Below are 21,875 nucleotides of genomic sequence, written 5' to 3' on the forward strand. Positions count from 1 at the left end.
ATATATTGTGGGGTTACAAGTTCTCTAGTTATTTGGCATTGATCGATCATTTAGGGACTCTGGTTTTGGGGTATGTATTGAATATGCTGTATATATTGTTTTGAAAGAGCTCTATGTATATAAACATGTTAACTGAAGTGGTTTGCCTGTATATATTGTTGTACTTAGGTGATACAGTTTGTAAACAGAAGGATTTTAAAAGATCGCTTCTAGGTTGTGTGTGTGTGTGTGTGTGTTGTGTTAACCGATTGGTGGAGAAGTTGAGAAGTTATTTTATTGTAACATGAGCTTCGGAGGGAGGTGATCCCCTCACAAGGAAACAATTAATTGAATTATGATATGTTGTTAGAATTGATGCGGTTTTGTGGACAATTAAAAAGTATAGGAGACGAAAAGTTTCACGTGGTATTGAAAAAAGAAAAAACCAAAAAAAAACCAAAAGGAAAACCCCTCTGGATTTTCCAAAGGGTTGTGTAAAGTGATTAGAACAGAAAGGTATCAAGTTACAAGCTGCTTTGCTAGCTGCTGCTCTAAATGAAGAAAGAAAAAAAAAAAGCAAAGTTCTTAGAAGTTAAGCAACAGAAAAACGAAATGAAAAAGAGGGGAAACAAGGTAACTTTCTACAGTATGGACTACTAGTGGAGTGTGAATCAGAATACAATACTCCTGTGTTACCAGTAAAAAAAAACAAACAAACAGGTGGAACTTACTGGGTAGTACAGGATTTAAGAGAAGTGAATAATATTGTTAGGGGCATACACCCTGTGGTAGCAAGTATGGTTTACAGTATTGGATTTAAATGATGCATTCTTCTGTCTGCCTTTAGCCAAAGAAAGTCTGAATTTATTTGCATTTGAGTGGGAAAATCCTACCACGGGTAAAAAACCCCAGCTTGCCTGGACAGTGTTACCCCAAGGTTTTAAGCATAGCAAAGTGATCTTTGGAAATCAACTAACACGAGAACTTGAAGCATGGAACCTGCCCTCCAGAGATGGAACCCTTTTACAGTATGTAGATGACATTAATAGCAACTGAAACAAAACCTGACTGTATACAGTAGACTATCAGTTTGTTAAAGTTTTTGAGATTAAAAGGGTATCAAGTCTCTCAACAGAAAACTCAGATGGTGCGGCAACGGGTAACCTACCTTGGATGCAAGCTGTCTGGACAAAGAGACCTAGGAACAGAACAGAATGAAGCCATCTGCAGGACTCCCCTCCGTCAGACGGTAAAAGAGCTCAGGACCTTTCTGGGACTGACAGGTTGGTGCTGGTTATGAATTTATAATTATGGAATAATAGTGAGACCCTTATGTGAACTTTTGAAAAACAACCCCACCCGATTGATCTGGTCCAAAGAAGCTCAAAATGCATTTCAGACACTTAAGAAGGATCTAATGAAGGTCCCGGCTCTGGGCCTGCCTGATGTTACCAAACCCTTTTGGCTGTTTTCTCATGAGACACAAGGCATAGCTCTGGGGATTCTAGCTCAACAGCTGGGACCCTACAAAAGAGCTGTGGCCTATTTTGCTAAACAGCTGGATGGAGTAAGCAAAGGATGGCCAGGATGTCTGCAAGCTGTGGCGGCGGTGGTCTTGACTGTTCAGGAAGCCCGAAAATTCACCTTGGGCAAAAGATCACAGTACCGATCTCACACAGAATATCAGCTGTATTGCAACAAAAAGGGAACTACTGGCTTTCCCCATCGCAATTTCCATGATACCAGGCCATTCTACTTGAATCAGAGAATATTCATATTGTAGTAACTAATATTACGAACCCAGCTTCTTTTCTCAGCGGGTCAATCTCTGAACCATCGGTACATGATTGCTTAGAAACCATAGAGACTGTGTACTCCAGCAGACCAGATCTGAAAGAGGAACCCCTGGAAGATGCACAGGACTCCTGGTTCACGGATGGAAGCAGCATTGTCAGACAAGGTATTCGAAAGGCCAGGTATGCAGTGACAACAGCAGCCGAAGTAGTTTGTTCTCAGTCACTACCTGCTGGAACATCAGCTCAAAAGGCTGAAACTGTTGCCCTAACTAGGGCTCTGGAGTTAACAAAAGGAAAAAGATAAACATATGGACAGATTCCAAATATGCCTTTGGAGTTGTCCACGCTCATGGGACAATTTGGAAGGAGCGAGGACTACTAACTGCGCAAGGGAAGCAGATTAAATACGCTGAGGAAATCCTTTGACTATTAGAAGCTGTTCAACTACCAGCAAAAGTTGCCATCATGCACTGCCGAGGACACCTGAAGGGTAACACTGACCAGGAAAGAGGTAACAGGTTGGCTGACTCTGAAGCTAAACAGGCAGCAGAGAGAATGTAAGAGATTTTAGCCTTAATTCCAGATTATAGAAATAGAAACCTGAGTGACCAAGAAAATGTTGAGTATTCTAAAGCTGATGAAGAATTAATAGAGGGATTAGGGGGCCAAGTTCCATCCCAGGGTGGGCCTACTTAAGTGATGGCAGAATTATAATCCCTGCTAAACAGATATGGGGGGTGGTTAAAGAAGAACACAATAGGACACACTGGAGAGCGGACTCCCTGTACAAATTTTTAAATCAGAAATTAATAGGGAAAAATTTGTATACTACAGTCCGACAAGTAACCCAACAGTGTGAAACGTTTAAAAATAACCCCAATACAGGTAACCGGGTACAATTAGGAGGTATTGGGAAGGGAAGTATACCGGGACAACATTGGCAAATTGATTTCTCTGAACTTCCAGGAAAAGGAGGGTACAAGTACTTATTAGTACTTACGGATACCTTTTCAGGTTGGCCAGAAGCATTCCCTTGTAGAACAAATAAAGCAAGGGAAGTAACTAAGGTATTATTAAATGAAATAATACCTCGATTTGGGGTACCGACAATTATCTCCTCAGATAGGGGGACGCATTTTTGTGCAGAAGTAGTGCAACAGGTCAGCAAACTGTTAGGAATCAATTGGCAGTTACATACGCCCTACAGACCACAAGCCAGTGGGCAAGTAGAAAAGATGCAAAAATATGCCAAAAAGCAAATCTATATTGGTACCAAGCATTGCCTATTGCACTACTTCGGATACGTGTAAAACCTAGGGCCAAAGAAAATTTGAGCCCTTTTGAGATACTATATGGGAGACCATATCAGGCTAAAGATCAGGGGGAAGATTTGAACCAGTTGGGAAACCAGTACCTGCAGAATTATGTTATATCCTTAGGAAAACAATTAGAAAGGATTAGTAAAAATGTTTTGGGTACCAGGGCTAAAGGGTTAGATCACTCGATCCATCCATTTAGCCCTGGAGATTGGGTTTATGTTAAGAGAATTTTTCAGGTGATCCACTGAGAGAGAAGTGGAATGGACCTTACCAGGTATTGCTGACTACCTTCACTGCAATCAAGATTAGAGAACAACCGGCCTGGATCCACTATTCCCGAGTGAAGAAGGCTCCTAAACCAGGACGGATGGTCGAAAAGGCTGGCGGTTTGAAACTATGATTGCGGCGGTAATACTGCGATCATGACAACTCGAACTACATGACTGGACCAAGATGTGACCTACAGATATTAGATAACAACACCCAGATATTGGTCAGCAATAATAGCTGCCTATGGAAAGCAAGATCCAACACTTGTTCGTGCTGACCCCCTTACTTGCAGAGATGGGTGGAATGATTATTTGATCAACAAAACTACAGTAGAAGTAGGAACTTGGGATTTGAAAGGGACAGGCGCGATATATATATAGATTTTTCTAACAGAACCCAATTAGAAACCTATAGCCCCTCGAACTGGGATTATTTCAGGAATGTACCAATTGGCTGGGTAAACCGCGGAGCATTTTGCAGAGCTAATCTCACAGCCACTGATGGGCCCTGTAAATTACACAACACATATTGGTGGCTATGTGGTGATGGCATTAGCAGAAAGCGACTCCCTGCGGGTTGGAAGGGAATGTGTACCATAGGTCATCTAGTCAGCCAGGACCGAATATATAATCAGTCCCAAATACCTAAAGGCATATTAAGAACATCATGGAGACAAGCCAAACGGGAAGACAACCCACTTGTAAGTATGGGAACAAAATTTAACCTCTTGGCTCCCCAATTTAGAGTGATTGAAACAATTGTTCATGGGAATGATCACACTGGTGGTTTTGGGAATACTTGTTTGCATGTCTCTCAAATGTTTCCTTTGGTGTTGTCAGGGCCCAGTTGAGACATACAGTGACTGGAAAAGGAACAAGATTAGGCACCAAGTAGAAACTGGAAAATACTTTTCCCAGAGCCTTGGCGTGAAAGACTAAAGGAATTTGAAAATAATACCTACAAAAAAGAATAGTGAGGATTCATAGCTTTCTAGCTACAAATCCTCAAAAGAAAAGGAGGGATTGATAACTGTAAATGTAACAAATGTAACATGTAGGGGATGTTATCACTTCAGGTGGTCAGAAACAAGTCTTGGTTCTTTGTGAATAATTGGGATGGTTGCAAGACAAGGGACTCCTGAATAATCCCTTTAGGCGCCTGGGCCTTGGGAGAACAGGTATGCAAACTACAGAGATAAGGAGGCTGCAGGATAATCTGAAGACCCCTGCCGAGAGACGCCAAACAAACATGTGCGATGGACATTACCGTATATTAATGAATTCTCGGAAAAGCCATTACTATGATAAACATTTCTTGGAAATGTAATGAATATGTATGTTAACATAGCATAAATACCTAGTAACTGTGTCTCTTCGGTGCACACGTTTGGAGGAGAGATCCCCCGTGTGCCCGGCGCCGCAATAAAGAATACCTGCTTAATAGTCTGCCGACTATTGAGTCTTCAATTCCGGCTTTTCACGGCATCAAACTAATGTTCTGAGAATTTCAGACCAAGAAGAACCACAAGAGACAAAAGACATCAAAAGTCAATGAACTCAAAATATCTACAAGCATATTCAAAATAACAAATGTCCTACTGAATCAGATCAACAGTCCATCTAGCCCAGCATGTTTGTTATGGTCAGGCTATTTACAGAGGGCATGCAAGCCCAGACATTTCCTACAGTTCCTTCTTCCAATACTTGTCCAGCATCCAGAACTGTTTATGATAGATGTTAAAGATATTATCCCTACCTAGCATCCATTTAAGGATATACTGTTCATGAATCTGCCAAATCTTTTTAAACTTTTCAATTAAAAAACAAAACAAAAAGTAAAAACACAGAAATTTGTCTGGATTATAATTCTTAGTAGCTCAATAAATCAAGAGGAAAAGCACTGGCATGAAAAGGTACAAAATCCTAAAGGATGAAAAGAGATCTGGAAGAGAGCAACTCTATATCATCAAGGATCAGCCCATTACAGAGAAGCAACAGAAGCCAACCCTTCCACACCATTGGGAACAGAGGGAGTACTAGTGCTTAGTTTGGTGGTTTATCAGTCCTAGCTCTCTATTGTGCCTATCAATCTATCAATCAATAAACAATTTTTTCCCACTACTCAGTTTTACACATACCACTTTCAGAGTCTCGTTATGCACAAAAAAAGTTGCCCACACAAAAGTGAGCTGGAAAGACAGGGTTGCAACTAACGTGCTCATCTTTTTTTTTCTTTTTTTTTCTTTTTTTTTAAAGTTTGAGTGTAATGGCACTATGCATGCAATCTCACTGGTAAAAATACAACAGGGCGTGCATACACATTGAGACCAACACTGGAACTGGGTTACAAAAATGCTTACATTGTATAATCATCTGCAGTCAGGTAAATATTTCTTAAATGCTTACATTCTAATAAGTAGAACTTCAGAAGTTCTCCTCGTACCTCCATAGGTTAGGAAGTAACCAGAGTGTGAAATCAGATTATACAGGTTGATACCACCTTTGAAAAACTGTCAATAAGGGCAATTCTCTATTAAGCAATGGGCATGACCACTTCCATAGGAGTAGGCAGTTGTTGGCACCTTGTAAGGAGAGCTTCATCCAGGCAAGAAATAATGGGCAATTACCTTGGCTGGGGTACTTACTGAAATAATTCTAACATAATCCCTTTAACCTTCTCTTCTGCTAGGACTGGTTTTGTTGTTTCAAAGCACAGCCTTTGTTCCTTTCAGTTCTAATTTCAATGAGATTTTTGAAAACTAATGACTTTCTAAGATTACAAAGCTGCACTGAGAGTTAACAGGAAGATACGTACACATTATCCTCACCTCTGATATTTTCATTTGATGATCATCCAATGACAGGTTTTTTTTACTTCATAACTTCACAATTATCTGTACCATATGTACCCAAACAGTATAATACTTAAGATCATCATTATCACATATCTTAATATGTTATTAACATCCAGTTGTGAAAAAGGATATCTCAAATATGAAGCATTAAAAAATATTTTAGGTTTGCGGGGTTTTTTTCGTTGGGTTTTTCTGGCAAGTTTTGTTTGTTTTTTCTTGTTTTGTTGTGGGTTTGGTTTGGGTTCTTTTAAACAAAGTGAATACTTCAGGACAAAAGCTTTATAGAGCTTCTATCTGATTCTATATTTGAGACACGACCCAGTCTTTACAGAACCATAAAATTGCCCAAGAAACACAAATAATGTAATTAATTCTTGATAATATGCAGTATATGCAATAAAGCAAGAAATAAGGTAGGCTCTTTCCATCTGCTGCTTAATGGAGGAATCACTAAGGGACAAATTCACAACCACCCAGAGGGCTTCATACAACTACAGCTTAGGTCACCGCTGAAGTGCAACACCTCCTGGCTTTTTATATTGCACATAACATCCTTGGTGAGCTGAGGTCGGCAACAAGAGCTTATTCTTACAGCTCAGGCCACTGACATGTCCACTCTGTACTCGCACAGACAGGTGGGTTTTTTTTTTATTTTTATCTGTAATGATTCTTACTGTTAATACTCACTGGCTCTTTACATATGGAAACTAAAAACAAAAGTGAAACCAATTTCTCAACCATATAATTCTTTGGAAATATACTACACATATAATGATATAAGTGAAGTTGGTAAACCTCAAGAGTGAGATGACTAATACAAAATGCAATCTCAAAGGGCCAACACCTATTAACTGCATCATTTTATTGAACAGTGAATATTCGGAAAGGTTCTATGTCTGCAAAGTAGACTAAAATTCAAGCTTCCTTACTGCTACAGCTATATAGTTATTTCAGCAATTCACTGGTTCTCTAAATCTTTGGCTAATACTTTAATCTATCCGCCTTTTTTTCACATTACAAAAAAAAAATCTTCATTATATTGCTGGTTCACAACCCTTATCTTTGACATTTTCACAAGCATACCAATATACAGGTGCTTCCTGAAATCCATCACAAGAGTTGCAAATAGATGGTATCAGTTGTACTGTGAATTTTTTTCTGGTCAACACGTACATCAGTTGCAAGGAGACAGGTAAGAACTGAACGGAGACAGCATTTCATGCTCCTACTGAGGTTTGAAGAAATCGCAGGATGACTTTCAGGTTATTTTTTCTGCAGATACACTAATGCTTTAACTTTGCAGTGCCTTCCCCTCCACTCCTTGATAGAAAGGTGTTAACGACTGCTTTACACAAAATTCAGAAACAAAACCTTTGCTGCTTGCAGCAAGAGCTGCTCCCCATTCTCGCAGGACAACTTCCTATACTACAGGTCACCTACAACAATCAGATCTTTTCTAAAATTCAGCAGATAAAAATGTAGTTGTAATTACAGTCACTTTGTCTTTCTAGAGATCACTGTGCTGCAGAATCCTACCACTGAGCAGTCTCAAACTTGGGAATTATTATAAACCAAATCCCATGTTTGCAGATCAGAAAAAATGTGCATCCATGTGTTGTGACTTTCCCTTTTCCAGGGTCTGGGGTTGTTTGGGGGTTTTGTTGGGGTTTTTTAACTTTAGCATACTGTGCACCATAAGCATTTTTATTCTTTGTTTGAGCCCTGGCTTAACTGGCTTTTGAACTCAACAATAGCTTTTTAGCCTTGAGTCAGGCCCGTAACTTACCATTAACTGAAAGTCAATCACACAAATTATCCTTTCTGAAAATTTCAATTATATTCTAAGGTATAAATAACGTACTTACGGGCTCATCTGCTGATTATAGTCTTTTTTTTTTAAAAAAAGTAAAATTCTAATGCTTCCTGAAACTTCCTTAAAGCAGCCAAAACATGAATACAAGCTTGCAAGCCAAGGCAGTGAAAACTACAAAATCTTAAATTATTTTGATTCCTTGACTACTTATTTTTAACTTACCAGGATCTCCTTACTGTTATTTACCATACCAGCTAATCAGTATTTAAACAGGTTTTTGGTTTTTTGTTGGGTTTTTTTTAAATCAAGGCACTGGTAATAAGTGATAGAAAGAAAAATAGGCAGACAGTGAACATCATTCTGGGGTTTTCCCTAATATTTCCATTTAGAAAATGAACTTCTGTCCTTCCAGATCATCTTCATTAAGACAACAAATATTAGAGCTTGCTTCAGGGAAAAATGAGAATCACAGTCCATCTTCTATTTTTTTAAAAAGCATATGTCTACTCCAGTATAATATGCCCTTTAATTACAGCAGGGATCTTGACCGCAAGATATTTTAGTAAAAGGCTGCTATAACCTCGCACCCCTTTATATTAACCTTTACAGTAGGCAGTTTCAGCACTGTAGACCAGCGGCTCTTACAACATTTAGGATGTTAAGCATGTGTCACAAGATACAGTTGTGTCTCAGAACAGCCAGAAAAGCCACCACCTGCACACTCCTACCAAGTGCTAGAAACTTTAAGATAATGAGAATTTTGTTCTTTCAGCAGACCTGTCCAAACTGAAACTGCTGAGTCTTCTGGTGTAAGAAAAAAAGACACAGGAAAAACAAAGTTTGCATCCATCTGCAATACAATGTGAACATAGCACCTGCAGCTTTTAAACAATCTATAAGTACACTGTACACAGGCATAGATTAAGTAGTGTCAGAAAGCAGAGCCAAAGATATTCTGCATAAATTAGAAAACATTAACTTTAGAATCCATTTCCTGCTAGATCATTAGAAAGCCAATAGCACATCACTCACCTATCCTAGAATATAAATGGTCCATATTCAGCACTAAAGCAACTGTCTATGTAATTTCCTTGTGTTAGGAACTTCAGTGCAACTGCTATGGCTCACTATTTGGCTTCTGAGGCATCTGCAAGGGACAGCATGACAAGCTCTCCAGTGTATTTCAGGATGACTGACAGGACATAGTGGCTGCTGGAGGGGTGGCAGGGGGATGGGCATCCTTAAAGCTATACACTAGAGCACAAATATGTTAAAAAAATTTAAAGTTAAAAAGCTTTTGAACAACTAGATTACATGAAACATGTCATTACTGACACTTCTGGTGCTTATTCTCGTAATTTTCAGCACAGCTATTGTTTTCTCTTACATTCTGATTGTATGCCAACTTCTGTCTCCAGGCAACAACTCAGTCTCAGACTTTTGAGCTGGACAGCAAAGGGATTCATAAGGCTCTGACCCAGTAACTTGGCACCAAATATGTTTTCTTTGAGTTTTTTTTTCTATTGTATGTTACTTTACACTGACATACAAGATATTATCCTATCAATTTCATAAAATGCACAGGCCTATTGCCTTCTGAAAAACAGGGAAGACAAGAAAAAATATCAAAACAAAGTAGTCTGGATTAGTATTTTTAAACAAGATACACATCGACATGACACCTGAGGGCTTCCAAGATGTGAAACACTGCTGAGAATATGTAATAGAATACGTTTTATTACTTGTTCTTAAATACAGTATTTATTATACAGCCTCATCAATTGGTGCCAACACCCCTCTGGGAAAAAAATTTGTTAGTCCTTTTGCTACAGAGTCAGTACAGCAAGTGCAAATCAGGTTTTACAGAAGCCACAAAAACAGTCGCTGCTGTTTTCTTTAATCCACTGATACATGAAATAAGGTATTCAGAACGCTAAAATGTACTAGTTCTGTTTGCAATACAACAGCGTGGACTTCTTTTGCTTGAAGATCTGCTGTACTTTGTGGGCGAGACCATGCCTCAATACCTCTGATACCTGGGAAGGATCCGGCCCATTTAACACCAGGGAACACCTATAACGCACCTGCCAAATTATTTAAATTTGCATATGAAGCTGTCAGGTTACACTCTAACCACCTCAGATCTTATCACTTCTTGTCACTAGTCACAGGAAACATGTCCGTCAATGCAAAGGCACCACAAAGGAAAGAAGAGCTGAAGAATTGAAGAAGGTGGCAAGATTCAGATCTGCTAATAACATTTATTCACTGGAGGCTACTTTATTTAAACAGGCTTTGCATTTAGGTTTAGATTTGCAGTGAAGTAACTGGAAGATAACTTTTAATGCTGAGAACAAAAGAGAAAACAAACTTTTACATTCCTTTTCATTTCCCTCTGTGTCTACTTTATCCCTGGAGTAACTTTTTAATCCAGTATCCAACTTCACCACAGCTGAAAAGCAGCTGAAATTCCCAAGGACACGAGATTTCCACCAAGTTCTTCAACATAGCTCTCAGCACAGAGTCATACATCATCCCTTATAGTGAATCTATCAAGGAAAAGGATGCAGGGTAAGCCTAGTTCTTACTGGGTACCAGAGAATCCACATGGCAAGGAACAGGTTATAACTGACCTAATGGCATGAAAAGCTTTAATTAAGGTTTATGGAAAAAACATTTGAGATGGCAAAGTATTACACCTCAATGAACTTGTCTCATGCAGACTTTCTGATGTCTAGTGAGATAGCAAATTAAGATATTTCCTGGGGTTATAAAATTCAGAACATCTTCTCTTTTCATTGTTTAATAGTCATGCCTACAGTGCATTCCATCAAAGCACTTTTTCAAGCAGAGGACCTCTTCCAATATCACATAAGGAAACAGAATCATAGAGGAAAAATTATTTACTCAATATCACAGAGAATGCCGGTGGCAGAATCAGGGATGGAGTGCTAGGATACAACCATCTAGTCACCAGAGCACCTTTCTCACCCTTTCTTTAACTGAGGCCAATAAACAGGCTAAGAAGAGTAAAATGTTTCCAAATACAACTTACACTATAAATCTCATCTCCATACTCCTGTCAAAGTTACCCATATACCAGTATTTCTTATTCTTAGTAAGGTCAGCTAATACATTCCTCTCCCTTAAACACACTATCAAAACTACTGCCTTGGTTGAATGCACGCCCTTCCAGCCAGTTGCGACACACTGACAAATTCTAGGAGACGCTCCAGCAGAGGTGTGAATCCCACACAGCCTGACCAGCTACAGAATTTTTGGCTTTGCACTAGCATACCAGACTCTGCTTTTCAACCAACAGCTATCCAAAAATGTGTGTTATGGTCCTGAGCCTACAGCCACAGCAAGGAAAATATTCTCCACTGAAGTGTAACCATGGAAACTTGTGAACCTGACAATGCTCTCACTATATTCGCAGTAAACTAAATAATTCCACTGATATCAATGAAATTCTAGTGGTTATACATCATTATGGGTGACAGCAGAATCAAAACAATCCTGCTTGGCTTAGAAATGCTTTACCAGTCTTATCTTCATTGCACTTCTTCCAGGTACATTTTTGCAGGTACTGGGTTTTTTGGTCTCCAAACTGCAGTTGTAACATTTAAGATGCTGAAAAAACATTTACCTCATAAAAGACAAAAAAAGAAGATGATGTAACATCCGATGGCAGCATTTCACTCAAAAAGGAAAGGTTTTCATTAACACTCTTTAGATCCATTTCAAATTCTTAAAGAAAAAAAAAGATCCTTTCACATGAGCCTCTGTGCTATTTTCACTGCATGCACTTTGAGCGTGGAACAAGGACCCCCTCTATTTAAGTGGCATAGAGTTCCTACATGGATGGCTATCCTTGGCTGGTAATGATAGGTTAAGAAGGTCTGGCTCCAAGCCCGCTCTTTTGTTATCACTTTTAAAGTGTTCCTATCTCTATACAGAGCCAGAGGCTCTGTTTAAATAAAGTTCAAGTTGACCTTCCACTAAAAATAGGATATTGTTCAACTCATTAAAAAAAAATAGACAACAAAAAAATTCCATGATGTGCTACTAAAACGCTTTTGTTTGTTTGTTAAATGCAGTCCCCCCATTTACCCTTTTTGTTATTTGCTGAGGGTTATCTACTGCAACATTATACTGTACTGTTTTGCCTAACAAATGTCTGTCTCTTCCTCAGATGCAATGAGGTAAAAAACCACGTTTTTCCGTTCTCTTTGTAGAGCTGCTACTCTTGCCAGCTGGTTTTGTTGTTTCCTACTCATGCATTACCCCAAGATGCTTCATTGTCACAGACCATTTTATGTAACTATTTTCAAAGTGATTAAAATGTTTGCATTACTTGTTTTGTCCAGCGACCCAAATAGTATATTTCTTCTTCCCTGTTGTCTACAGACATGCACAAACCTACCCCAAGATTAAGGGTAGCATATGTGATTGATACTTTTTAAGTATACATTAATATTGAGATATGCATGAAAATAAAAGAGAAGTGGTTCTCAGAAACTGCGTCATTTTGGATGCTGGCAAGCAGCTGGTTAGCTAGCACCTACAAATGCACAAGCTAAAAAACAGTATTTAAGCAAAACCATAATTCCACCACACCATGCCTGTTTACATGGACAGGCCTCTGACATGCAGATTAATTACTCCAATGGGGCTCCTGCTGCTGCACAGCACCGTATTTCATCTGTCAACTCAGACAACCAGTTTCAAATTGAAACACAGCTCAGAAAAAAACTCTTACTTAGTTGATACACCATTTCTGGTGAAACATTTCAGAAATAAAGACTAAAGACATTCCTGCCCATTGTGATCTCCTCAAAAGGATTTGGCTAAAGAGCAACCTTAAAAAAAACAAAAACAAACAAACAAAAAAAACACCAAACTTTGTTCCAAGGTGGATTAGTTTCCTCACATTGACCAACTGGTTCAGAACAGGAGAGAATAGCAACAATTCATTATGCATTTTTCTCTAAATGCCTGTCACCAGGCCCAATTCTGTGCTGTTAGATGCCTTTAGGGCTTCACTAGCTCTGAACATTGCTCTTAATAAGAGAAAACCAAATAGATTTTACATAACGGAAAATTGTCTTATTGTACATAAATTTTTTGAAATATGCCAAGTGTTATATTGAATGTAACAGCCCTCCATCACCCCTCACTTATAAACAAGTGCCTTTTATATTTTAAAATAAAAAATAACTGTATAAAATTGCCTTGTTTCCTAATTCAGTATTTTCAACACGGAGGTGATAGAAGTACATTTACATAAATCTTCCTTGCATTAGATGCAAAACCCAGCTGGGTACCAGGAGGCAAGTTAAACATTCTAAAACAACAGCATCCATGCAACATTTTATCCTTCCTTTTCCAACATTCTAGTATGTTTTTTTCATGTTTGGAAAATACTCAAATACATTGCACAACTTTGGCTACTAGTTTCAAGCAACAAGACCATGATGATTTAAAACATTAAGAACATTTTTAAAAATGTGTTTAAAAGTTCTTTTTCTAAAAAAAAAAGTTGGTTAAGAAAACCAGCTTTTTAACTCAAACTTCTGAGGCAATTCTTCAATTAAGCAACTATAGTTCCATTCACAGGTTCACATACTTTCACTAAGTGGAAAATTCCCTTCATTCCTCTTCAATCTTACCTTTTGAATCAAGAATCTAACAAGAGAACCTAGAAACAGCTCTGTGAAGAACACCTCCTGATGCAGCTTGACTCCAGAGGCACTGATAGAGAGACAGCAAATAGTTGCCTGTCATTCCTAGTCGATGAAAAACAAAATAGCAGGGGAAGAGAGTCAAAATGGGGAGGGCAGTACCCCTTTGGGACCTCCTTCTAAATAGTTAGTTCCTGACTTCACTAACAACTCGCTACTGAAAATACCACTTAAAGAAAGCCCAAGCTCATTCCTGGTCTTGCAACCATAGTTTGGCACTGAGCTTTTAGACCCCAAATCAGACACCATTGAAGTCAATGGCAAAGGTCCTTCAGAAATCAGCGAGGTTTAGGTTGAACATGAGGGGGGAAACGGGAAGAGGGAAAGCAAAGGCCATTATTGTAAAACGCAGGTCAAATATAGTTGCAATGTACATATGATAAAAGCTCATACAAATCATGCTGTACATGATAATCTTCTTCATTTACCTTCACAAAATACTCCAAACATACATCCAGATCGATAATCCCACATTTATAAGATTTTCCACCACGGCAGCCACTTGAGAAACAGACATAATTGAAGTTTTGCTAATTTGCTACTACAGCAAATTTGAGTACCCTGAAGTGTTGTATTCAATAGTGCTCATGTAAAAAAAACCTCTGGAAACTCTGAAAAGGAACAAGTTGTACTTATACCTATTCTGCTAGAGACTCTCTATTCTGCTGCTTTTGATCTTAACAGTCTTAAACCACCCAGTCTGAAAATTTTGTAGGAGGTCCACGCGTCAGACTGAATTTTCTTTTTGGAAAATTTTAACCACAGCAGTTTGGCTATTTTTAGTTGATTTAGAGGTAAAAAGGGCACCGGCAGCCTGAAGGCTGAGGTAATCTGACACCAGCACTGGAGAGGCTCAGCTAGAAGAAGAAAAAAAAATGAGAGACCTGAGGAATGAGTACATATGTGACCATTCACAGGTGAGGGAAAAAAATAAGACTTGGGTGGCATAAGAGACAGTACTGAAACAGTTGGAGGGAATGAAGCGAGAAAGAAAAGAAAAAATCACCTTTGGGCCCTGTCATGTAATGGCCAACAGATTTCAGTAACATCTTATGCAGTTAAAGCTACATAGAAGGAAAAGATTTGGAAGTCAGACAAAAGGTGTATACAGAGTATCTCACAGAAGATTTTGTTCCCCTGCAAAAGCATCAAATACTATTCACAGAAACTAAGCAGACTTTTCTAGACAATATAAGAATTTATTAAGGGGAAATGTACCCGGTATTTCCATGTTAACTTACAATTTTATTCATAATTCATTCCTCTCAGAATTTTTTCAAGGTTCAACCTCAAAAGGCAATTCTTTGTTTACTCACCTTCAACTCATTAATTTAGAAGGCATGAACAACAATACCCAGAGAATAAAGCTGCTTGTCTAAGAAAGATTTAATTTTCTGAGCACTATATTAAAACTACGTGATGCAATCCAAGTCTAAATCTTACTAAGTGCAACTAGTATTTCTCCACACTTCTTAGCTCTCTTATTTACTTCATGAATGTTATTTGAAAGTTCAGAACAAACAAAAATGCAATCCACTTAACTGCAAGATTAAATATAGACAAGTGGAGTTATGTAGATGATCTCCATTATGCTTTCTTTTAGATCTTTGTAACTACATCAGTGCTTCATTTGTGAAGGAAATTACTACAGCAGTGAAAAGAGACCCTCCTTATTTTAATAGGTACACTAAGGAGAGATGTGGAAAATGCTAGTTTTACTTAAAGTTCTTTGTCCTGTCATTTGCATTCTCAAACAAGGAACAGGATTCAGTTGCTTAAGCTAAGCAGCTGATGACATTTTAGATACTGTAGGGCAGCACAGGTCTCCCACAGACTTCAACCACATATGTCATGACTGGATATGGGGCTGCTTTATGAGGCCAAAACTGTCTAAACTGGCTCTAGACACCTATGTTCAAGTATCTGAATCCTTCCCAAGTTGTCTTCACCTTAACAAATCCTCCTATTAATTTGTTGCTGTAAAGATTTTCCACTCAAACTTGGGTTTGATAGGTCACCTGGGAAACAAAGTGGTAGGCACACGTCGTGACAAGCAAGCACTGCAGATTTTGAACTTCTGCAGTACCCACTGCAAACACCACTGTGGTGGGTTGACCTTGGCTGGACGCCAGGTGCCCACCAAAGCTGCTCTATCACTCTACTCCTCAGCTGGACAGGGGAGAGAAAATATGACAAAAGGCTCGTGGGTCGAAATATGGACAGGGAGAGATCACTCATCAACTACTGACATGGGCAAAACAGCCTCAACTTGGGGGAATTAATTTATCACCAATCAAAGCAGAGTAGGGCAATGAAAAATAACAACTAAACCTTAAGAACACCTTCCCCCCACCCCTTCCTTCTTCCCAGGTTTAACTTTACTCATTATTTTCTCTACCTCCTCCCCCCAAGCAGCGCAGGGGGACAGGGAACGGGGCTTGCAGTCAGTTCATCACATGTTGTCTCTGCTTCTCCTTCCTCCTCAGGGGGAGGCCTCCTCACACTATTCCTCGGCTCCAGCATGGTGTCCCTCCCACGGGAGACAGTGCTCCATGAACTGCTGCAATATGAGTCCTTCCTACGGGCTGCAGTTCTCCATGAACTTCTCCAGCATGGGTCCCTTCCACGGGATGCAGTCCTTCAGGAATAGGCTTCTCCAGCGTGGGTCCCCCACGGGGTCACACGTTCTGCCAGCAAACCTGCTCCAGCGTGGGCTCCTCTCTCCACAGGGCCACAGGTCCTGCCAGGAGCCTGCTCCAGCACAGGCTGCCCACGGGGTCACAGCTTCCTTCAGGCATCCACCTGCTCTGGCATGGAGTCCTCCATGGGCTACTGGTGGATATCTGCTCCACCGTGGACCTCCATGGACTGCATGGGGACAGCCTGCCTCACCCTGGTCTTCTCCATGGGCTGCAGGGGAATCTCTGCTCTAGCGTCTGGAGCACCTCCTCCCCCCTCCTTCTTCACTGACCTTGGTGTCTGCAGAGCTGTTTCTCTCACACATTCCCACTTGTCTCTCTGCCTGCATTTGCTGTTGTGCCAGTTTGTTTTCCCCCTTCTTAAATATGTCATGCCAGAGGCACTACCATCGCTGATGGGCTCAGCCTTGGCCAGTGGTGGGTCTGTCTTGGAGATGGCTGATATTGGCTCTATTTGACACAAGGGAAGCTTCTGGCAGCTTCTCACAGAAGCCAACCCTGTAGCCCCCCAGCTACCAAAATCTTGCCACACAAACCTAATACAGGCACCAATTCTTAAGTACCATTAAAATATTCCACACACAATATCTAAAAATATGTTCATGGTATGGATTACTGTAAACTACTATTTACTATACTTTTTCACCTTGGCTGTCTTCCAGATTTCCTTAACAGCCTTCTTGCAACCTTGTCCAAGCCTCTTTAACATTCGCCCTCTATTAACTAGTTGTAACTCCTCATCTCGTAACTTTACATCTTGCTAAATTTAATCCTCTGTCTTCTACACCTAGCCCATCTTTCACTAACTTCCTTGAGCAGTTTTAATCTGTTGTTGTGCAATGTTTTGCTGGTCAATCCAATCCAATCGCATCCACACAGAAAAATGAGTTCTTACCACAGAAATCACAGTCCTTTTGCTGTGAAAACTACACTAAAGTAATCAGAAAACAAAACTTATCGGAGTTTTTCCTCAATTCCCTTGCTGTACACCTACATTTATTTTAAAAAAAAAAAGGTTTATTTTTAGATAGAGAAGTTATTCCTTTGCTCAAAAATTTCTGTCCTTTTCTGTTATATTTACAAAATAGGTGATCACTTGTACAGGTACTTGCATAATTCAGTAACTTCTTAGAGGCCAGCAATTTGGCAATTCCTCTGACGAATTACACAGACTCTACATGCTGGAGTAGTTTCATTCTCTCATACCAAGGGAGTTTATTCTTCAGTTAAAAAAAAAAAAAAAAGAACCAACCAAGCACTATATCCATGATATCCATGAAGCAATATCAACAGGTTTGACCCAACAAAGAAGCAGCAGCCAACAGCAAAAGGACACAAAACCCTGCTCCCAACCCTTCTTTCTCTCCATTCCTCTCTCCAATTCATGGTGCTTGTTCAGAGGGACTACTTCAAAAGCTCTGGTAACTTCAGGGCTGCAGTCTGAATCGGCAGGTTTTGAACAAGGGTCTTGCCATCCCAAACCAATAAAAATAAGCACCTCGTTACAAAAGGTGCTGAAAGCACTTTCAAATTTTGCCGAGGCAGTTGCTGGTAAAGATTTGGAGGAGTGTTTGCACCAATATGCCAGAAAGAAGTCAGCAGAGGCAAGCACATACATTTCCCTGGCAAGATGGATGAAAGCAGAAGACTCTACACTAGAAGACATCTGTCAAAACCCCTACATTTTTTAATAAAACATATTTTTGCCTACTTACATGCTCATACCATTCATGCCACATAAGTCAGTTTAAAATCCCAACACATCTCTGAGCAAAGAGTAACCAGGTCCATGATACACTAGAGTATTACCATTGCATCTAGAAATGCCACTCTGAGCCATGTTTTCTCTTCAGTAAGAGAGGACTATTCATATACCTCTTCTTTGCCCTTGAGAGTCTTCTCAGTTTCTACGTCGAGGAGGGCTGACTGCCTCGACAGCCTGTTGAAGACACACACTCCTGTTACAACCTGCATTCTAAAGTGCCCAGTCCCCTGTTCCCACCCCTCTCCCCTCCTGCTCTCTGCCCCTTCTCCTCCGCTTCCACAGGGGGACACAGGTACTCTCGACCATTACCTGAGGCCGGCAGGAAAACGCACACGGACTGAGACTGGGTCTGAGGTGAGGGGAGCCCACGCTGCCCTCTGCTCCTCACCCTGCTCCGGCCCTGCCTCCTTCCCGAATGGGAGCAGGACGACGACAGAGTCCGCATTAACCGCTGACAGGTTACCCTGCCATCCCGCCCTGCGACAAGGCCCAGCGCCTCTGTGCACCCCAATGGCCGCAGCCCTGCCCCAGCAGCCCCCTTCCCCTGACAGGCATGCAGCACGCTGAGGAGACGCTTCCCTTCACTCTCTGCTTGTGCCCTGACAGGTAATTTATACAGCAAATCTCACGCTTTTAATTCACCCACTGCCCGCCAAACTGCTGCTTCATCAACACAGTTTCTTCTTTTACACCGTGCGATAAACAGCTCTTCTTCTGCAGTTTGTTTGCAAACAGCACCTACCAAGAAAGATGTTTCCTGAACAAACCTGTGAGGACACCTGCCGCCACAATGCCACTTCGGCTCCCAGGGAGGGGAAACCAAAATACCCACAAACAGATGCCACTATTTGCAAACGTCCCTGTCAGATCCACTTCCTAGCTGTAGTTGTAAGAACTGAACATACCAATGTGCACTAAGCCTATGTGGGTTGAAGTTAAATCATTTTATGCCAGTGTTCATGTATCACTCCTTCTGGCATATGCTATTTTTTCAGGTAGTAGCTTTTCCTGTCTGTTTTGTTAACTGTCATGATTTTTTTTCCTTTGGTTCACAAGGCAAGGTTCTGCTTTTGTATGTTCTCCTGTAGGACTCTGGATAGAACTTCACAGCTTTGAATGAGACCTAGACCCAGTCAGACGCAGCACTTCTGGCAAAGCACGTTGGAACTTTAATAAATCAAATTTCAAATCAAACCAGGTATCCATAACAACAAATCAAATTTCAAACCAAACAAGGTGTCCTGCTTTGCGTAGACACAATCTGCAGTGCATCCCAGTCTTGCTCTGTGACCACCCTGACAAGGAACCTGGCTGATTAACATCAGGGTTTCATGCATCTCACGTACCTGGATTTCATTCCCACAGAAGTCAAGTCAAAAATTTGTAACCGGTGAGTAGCTGAATCTAGCCCCAACATGGCATCAGGGCATGGACAGAGCATGTGACCAGACCCAGGACCTTAGACTTATTCCCGTGTCCAGCAGTTCAGGTGTCATCATGCTTGCTTACATAATTCAGACTACACTAGGCCAAAGGAATTTTTTAAATCAAAATCTTTAACCAAATTTCACACTGCTGCAATAACTTCTGATGCTGTCACTTGAATCACTCCAGAATTTTTTTTTTTTTACAGACACCACATTCCAATATTCTGCCTATTTGCTTTCAACTATTTTCTGTAAGTAAATTCAGTAATTAGTAATTTCTTTCTATTTTCAGCTGCTTTACTAATTTATTTACTTTTAATGGAAGTCAGAGTTAATATATTTCACATTTGTATCATATTATTGAATCAAACTTGTCAGAACTGTAACTTAATCCATAAACTACAATTTTATACAAACAATAGTAATATTATTTAAAAAGACAACTCTTTAAAAACAGCCTGCTTACAAGGCACTACTTCCCACTACTACTGAGAAGCCATGCAATATGAAATTGGCAATACGGAAGCTTAAATTGCAAAAATATATCACTATGAGCATCAGAAATGAAACAGCAGTGCCTGGATTTCCTGAACCCATGTTTAGGTCTTCTCGGGATCCACACAAAGAGAAGACACAAATCTCAAGACTGCCATCTCTTGAGGTTTATTTCTTCAAACTATCTTTTGGAATTTTCACCAGGAATATTTTTCTTAAGTAGGAAATGTAGGCTATAAAGGTGAGAATAATCAAAGATATACATATATGTAGAAGTTTAGTTTGAAAAAAAGAGGACATTGAGCTGAAAGACCCACGGTAAAAAGACTTTAAAGGGTAATGAAAGTTGCATCTATTCCATCTGTAACTGAATTTTAGTTTCCTACATTCAAAGTCTTATAATTCAAAATACACAAAGTGTTTGATTTTACATGTATAAAGAATTGCAAAGGTTTATTGCTACAATCTATCACTGAGGCTTAACAGGAATTAAAGTCAGAGTGGTCATTCACCCAAGATAATTGCAACCTGTCAATACTACAAATAGATTTCATGTTTAGGCACAAATGTGTGTTTCGGGGTTAAGCCAATCCCTGATGAACAGGGAGATTTTCTGACGAGGGGATTTTTTCATAATTGCCCACTATCATCTCATTTAAACTTTCTTCTAAAGCATTTGGTAATATGGAGGTACTAACAAATATCAGGATATTGCACTAGATGCACCTGCTGGTTTTACCCAATATCATAGTTCCTCTGTTTGTGTAAAGACAATGAGAAAAACAGCTTGCGAAACAAAACAAAATCACAGGTTTTAATTACAACGCTTAAATAGACTGTATATATTATGTTTATGGGGGAAAAATGTCTATCAAACTGGAAAAATATGGTAAAATGAAGAAAAAAGTCTCGTATTTTAAGATTTGTATCATTCAAAAGGGAACAACTCTTTGAAGTAAACCATGGTCTCCACACCTACATAGGCATCTGTGCTCAGAACAGGGACAAAAGTCAAGAAATACAGCATGGGAGCCAGAAGTATATTTTATTTTCATACAGGTGGTAAATATTTTACTCCTCATTTACAGCATGGAAGTTGCATTGTGGAAGCCAGGTCTAATTAATAATCTTACCATGAGGGTATTTTGGGCACACAGAATAGCATTTTCATATGATATTTAGCAGTCTCAGATTTTGAAAGCATATCCACTTACCTGCAACATTGGAGGTATCTGCCTATCCACTTCCCTTATTTCTGTTTTCATAAAAATATAGTAAATGTGTGTATAAAACAGTTGCAAGTAGCAACATGGAATATGCTTTTTGCAGAAAACCAAATAAATCTGGTAGAAATGCATTAAGGAGAAACGTCCCAATCCAGTAGTGCACTGCACACATCCCTAAATTTAATAGGATTATTTACTCTAAAAATAAGAATGCGACTAAACATTTGGATGCATTGACACCTACAAAAATGTTCAGTGATGTAATTTGATAATTTTGTAACACTGACCCTATAGTTTCATTATAATTTATAAACAAATCATAGCACTTTTCTAAAATGGATCCATTACTGAGTATACAAGGAGAATAAAGGGAAAGCCAGACTCTACACAGTCCGCTAACTTTAAGAATCACATTTTCAAGAGTTAGATGAATGCTTCAACATAAAATTGCATGCCTCTCATTGGGTATGCACGGATGTTTAGACGCC

The 21,875-nt window shown here is 39.7% G+C and overlaps 1 protein-coding gene across 1 annotated transcript in view; it reads right to left on the reverse strand.

Moving 5' to 3' along the window:
• Positions 1 to 9,161, reverse strand: part of CTNNA3 (catenin alpha 3) — a 577,723-nt gene extending 568,562 nt beyond the window's left edge. The window contains exon 1 of the mRNA XM_075423092.1: positions 9,064 to 9,161. Coding sequence (XP_075279207.1) covers positions 9,064 to 9,088 — 25 coding nt within the window. The 5' untranslated portion in view covers positions 9,089 to 9,161. The remainder of the gene's footprint in view (positions 1 to 9,063) is intronic.
• Between the last annotated feature and the right edge of the window lie 12,714 nt (positions 9,162 to 21,875).

The sequence above is a fragment of the Opisthocomus hoazin genome, chromosome 6 (assembly GCF_030867145.1).
Source record: "Opisthocomus hoazin isolate bOpiHoa1 chromosome 6, bOpiHoa1.hap1, whole genome shotgun sequence".
Taxonomy (NCBI): Eukaryota; Metazoa; Chordata; class Aves; order Opisthocomiformes; family Opisthocomidae; genus Opisthocomus; species Opisthocomus hoazin.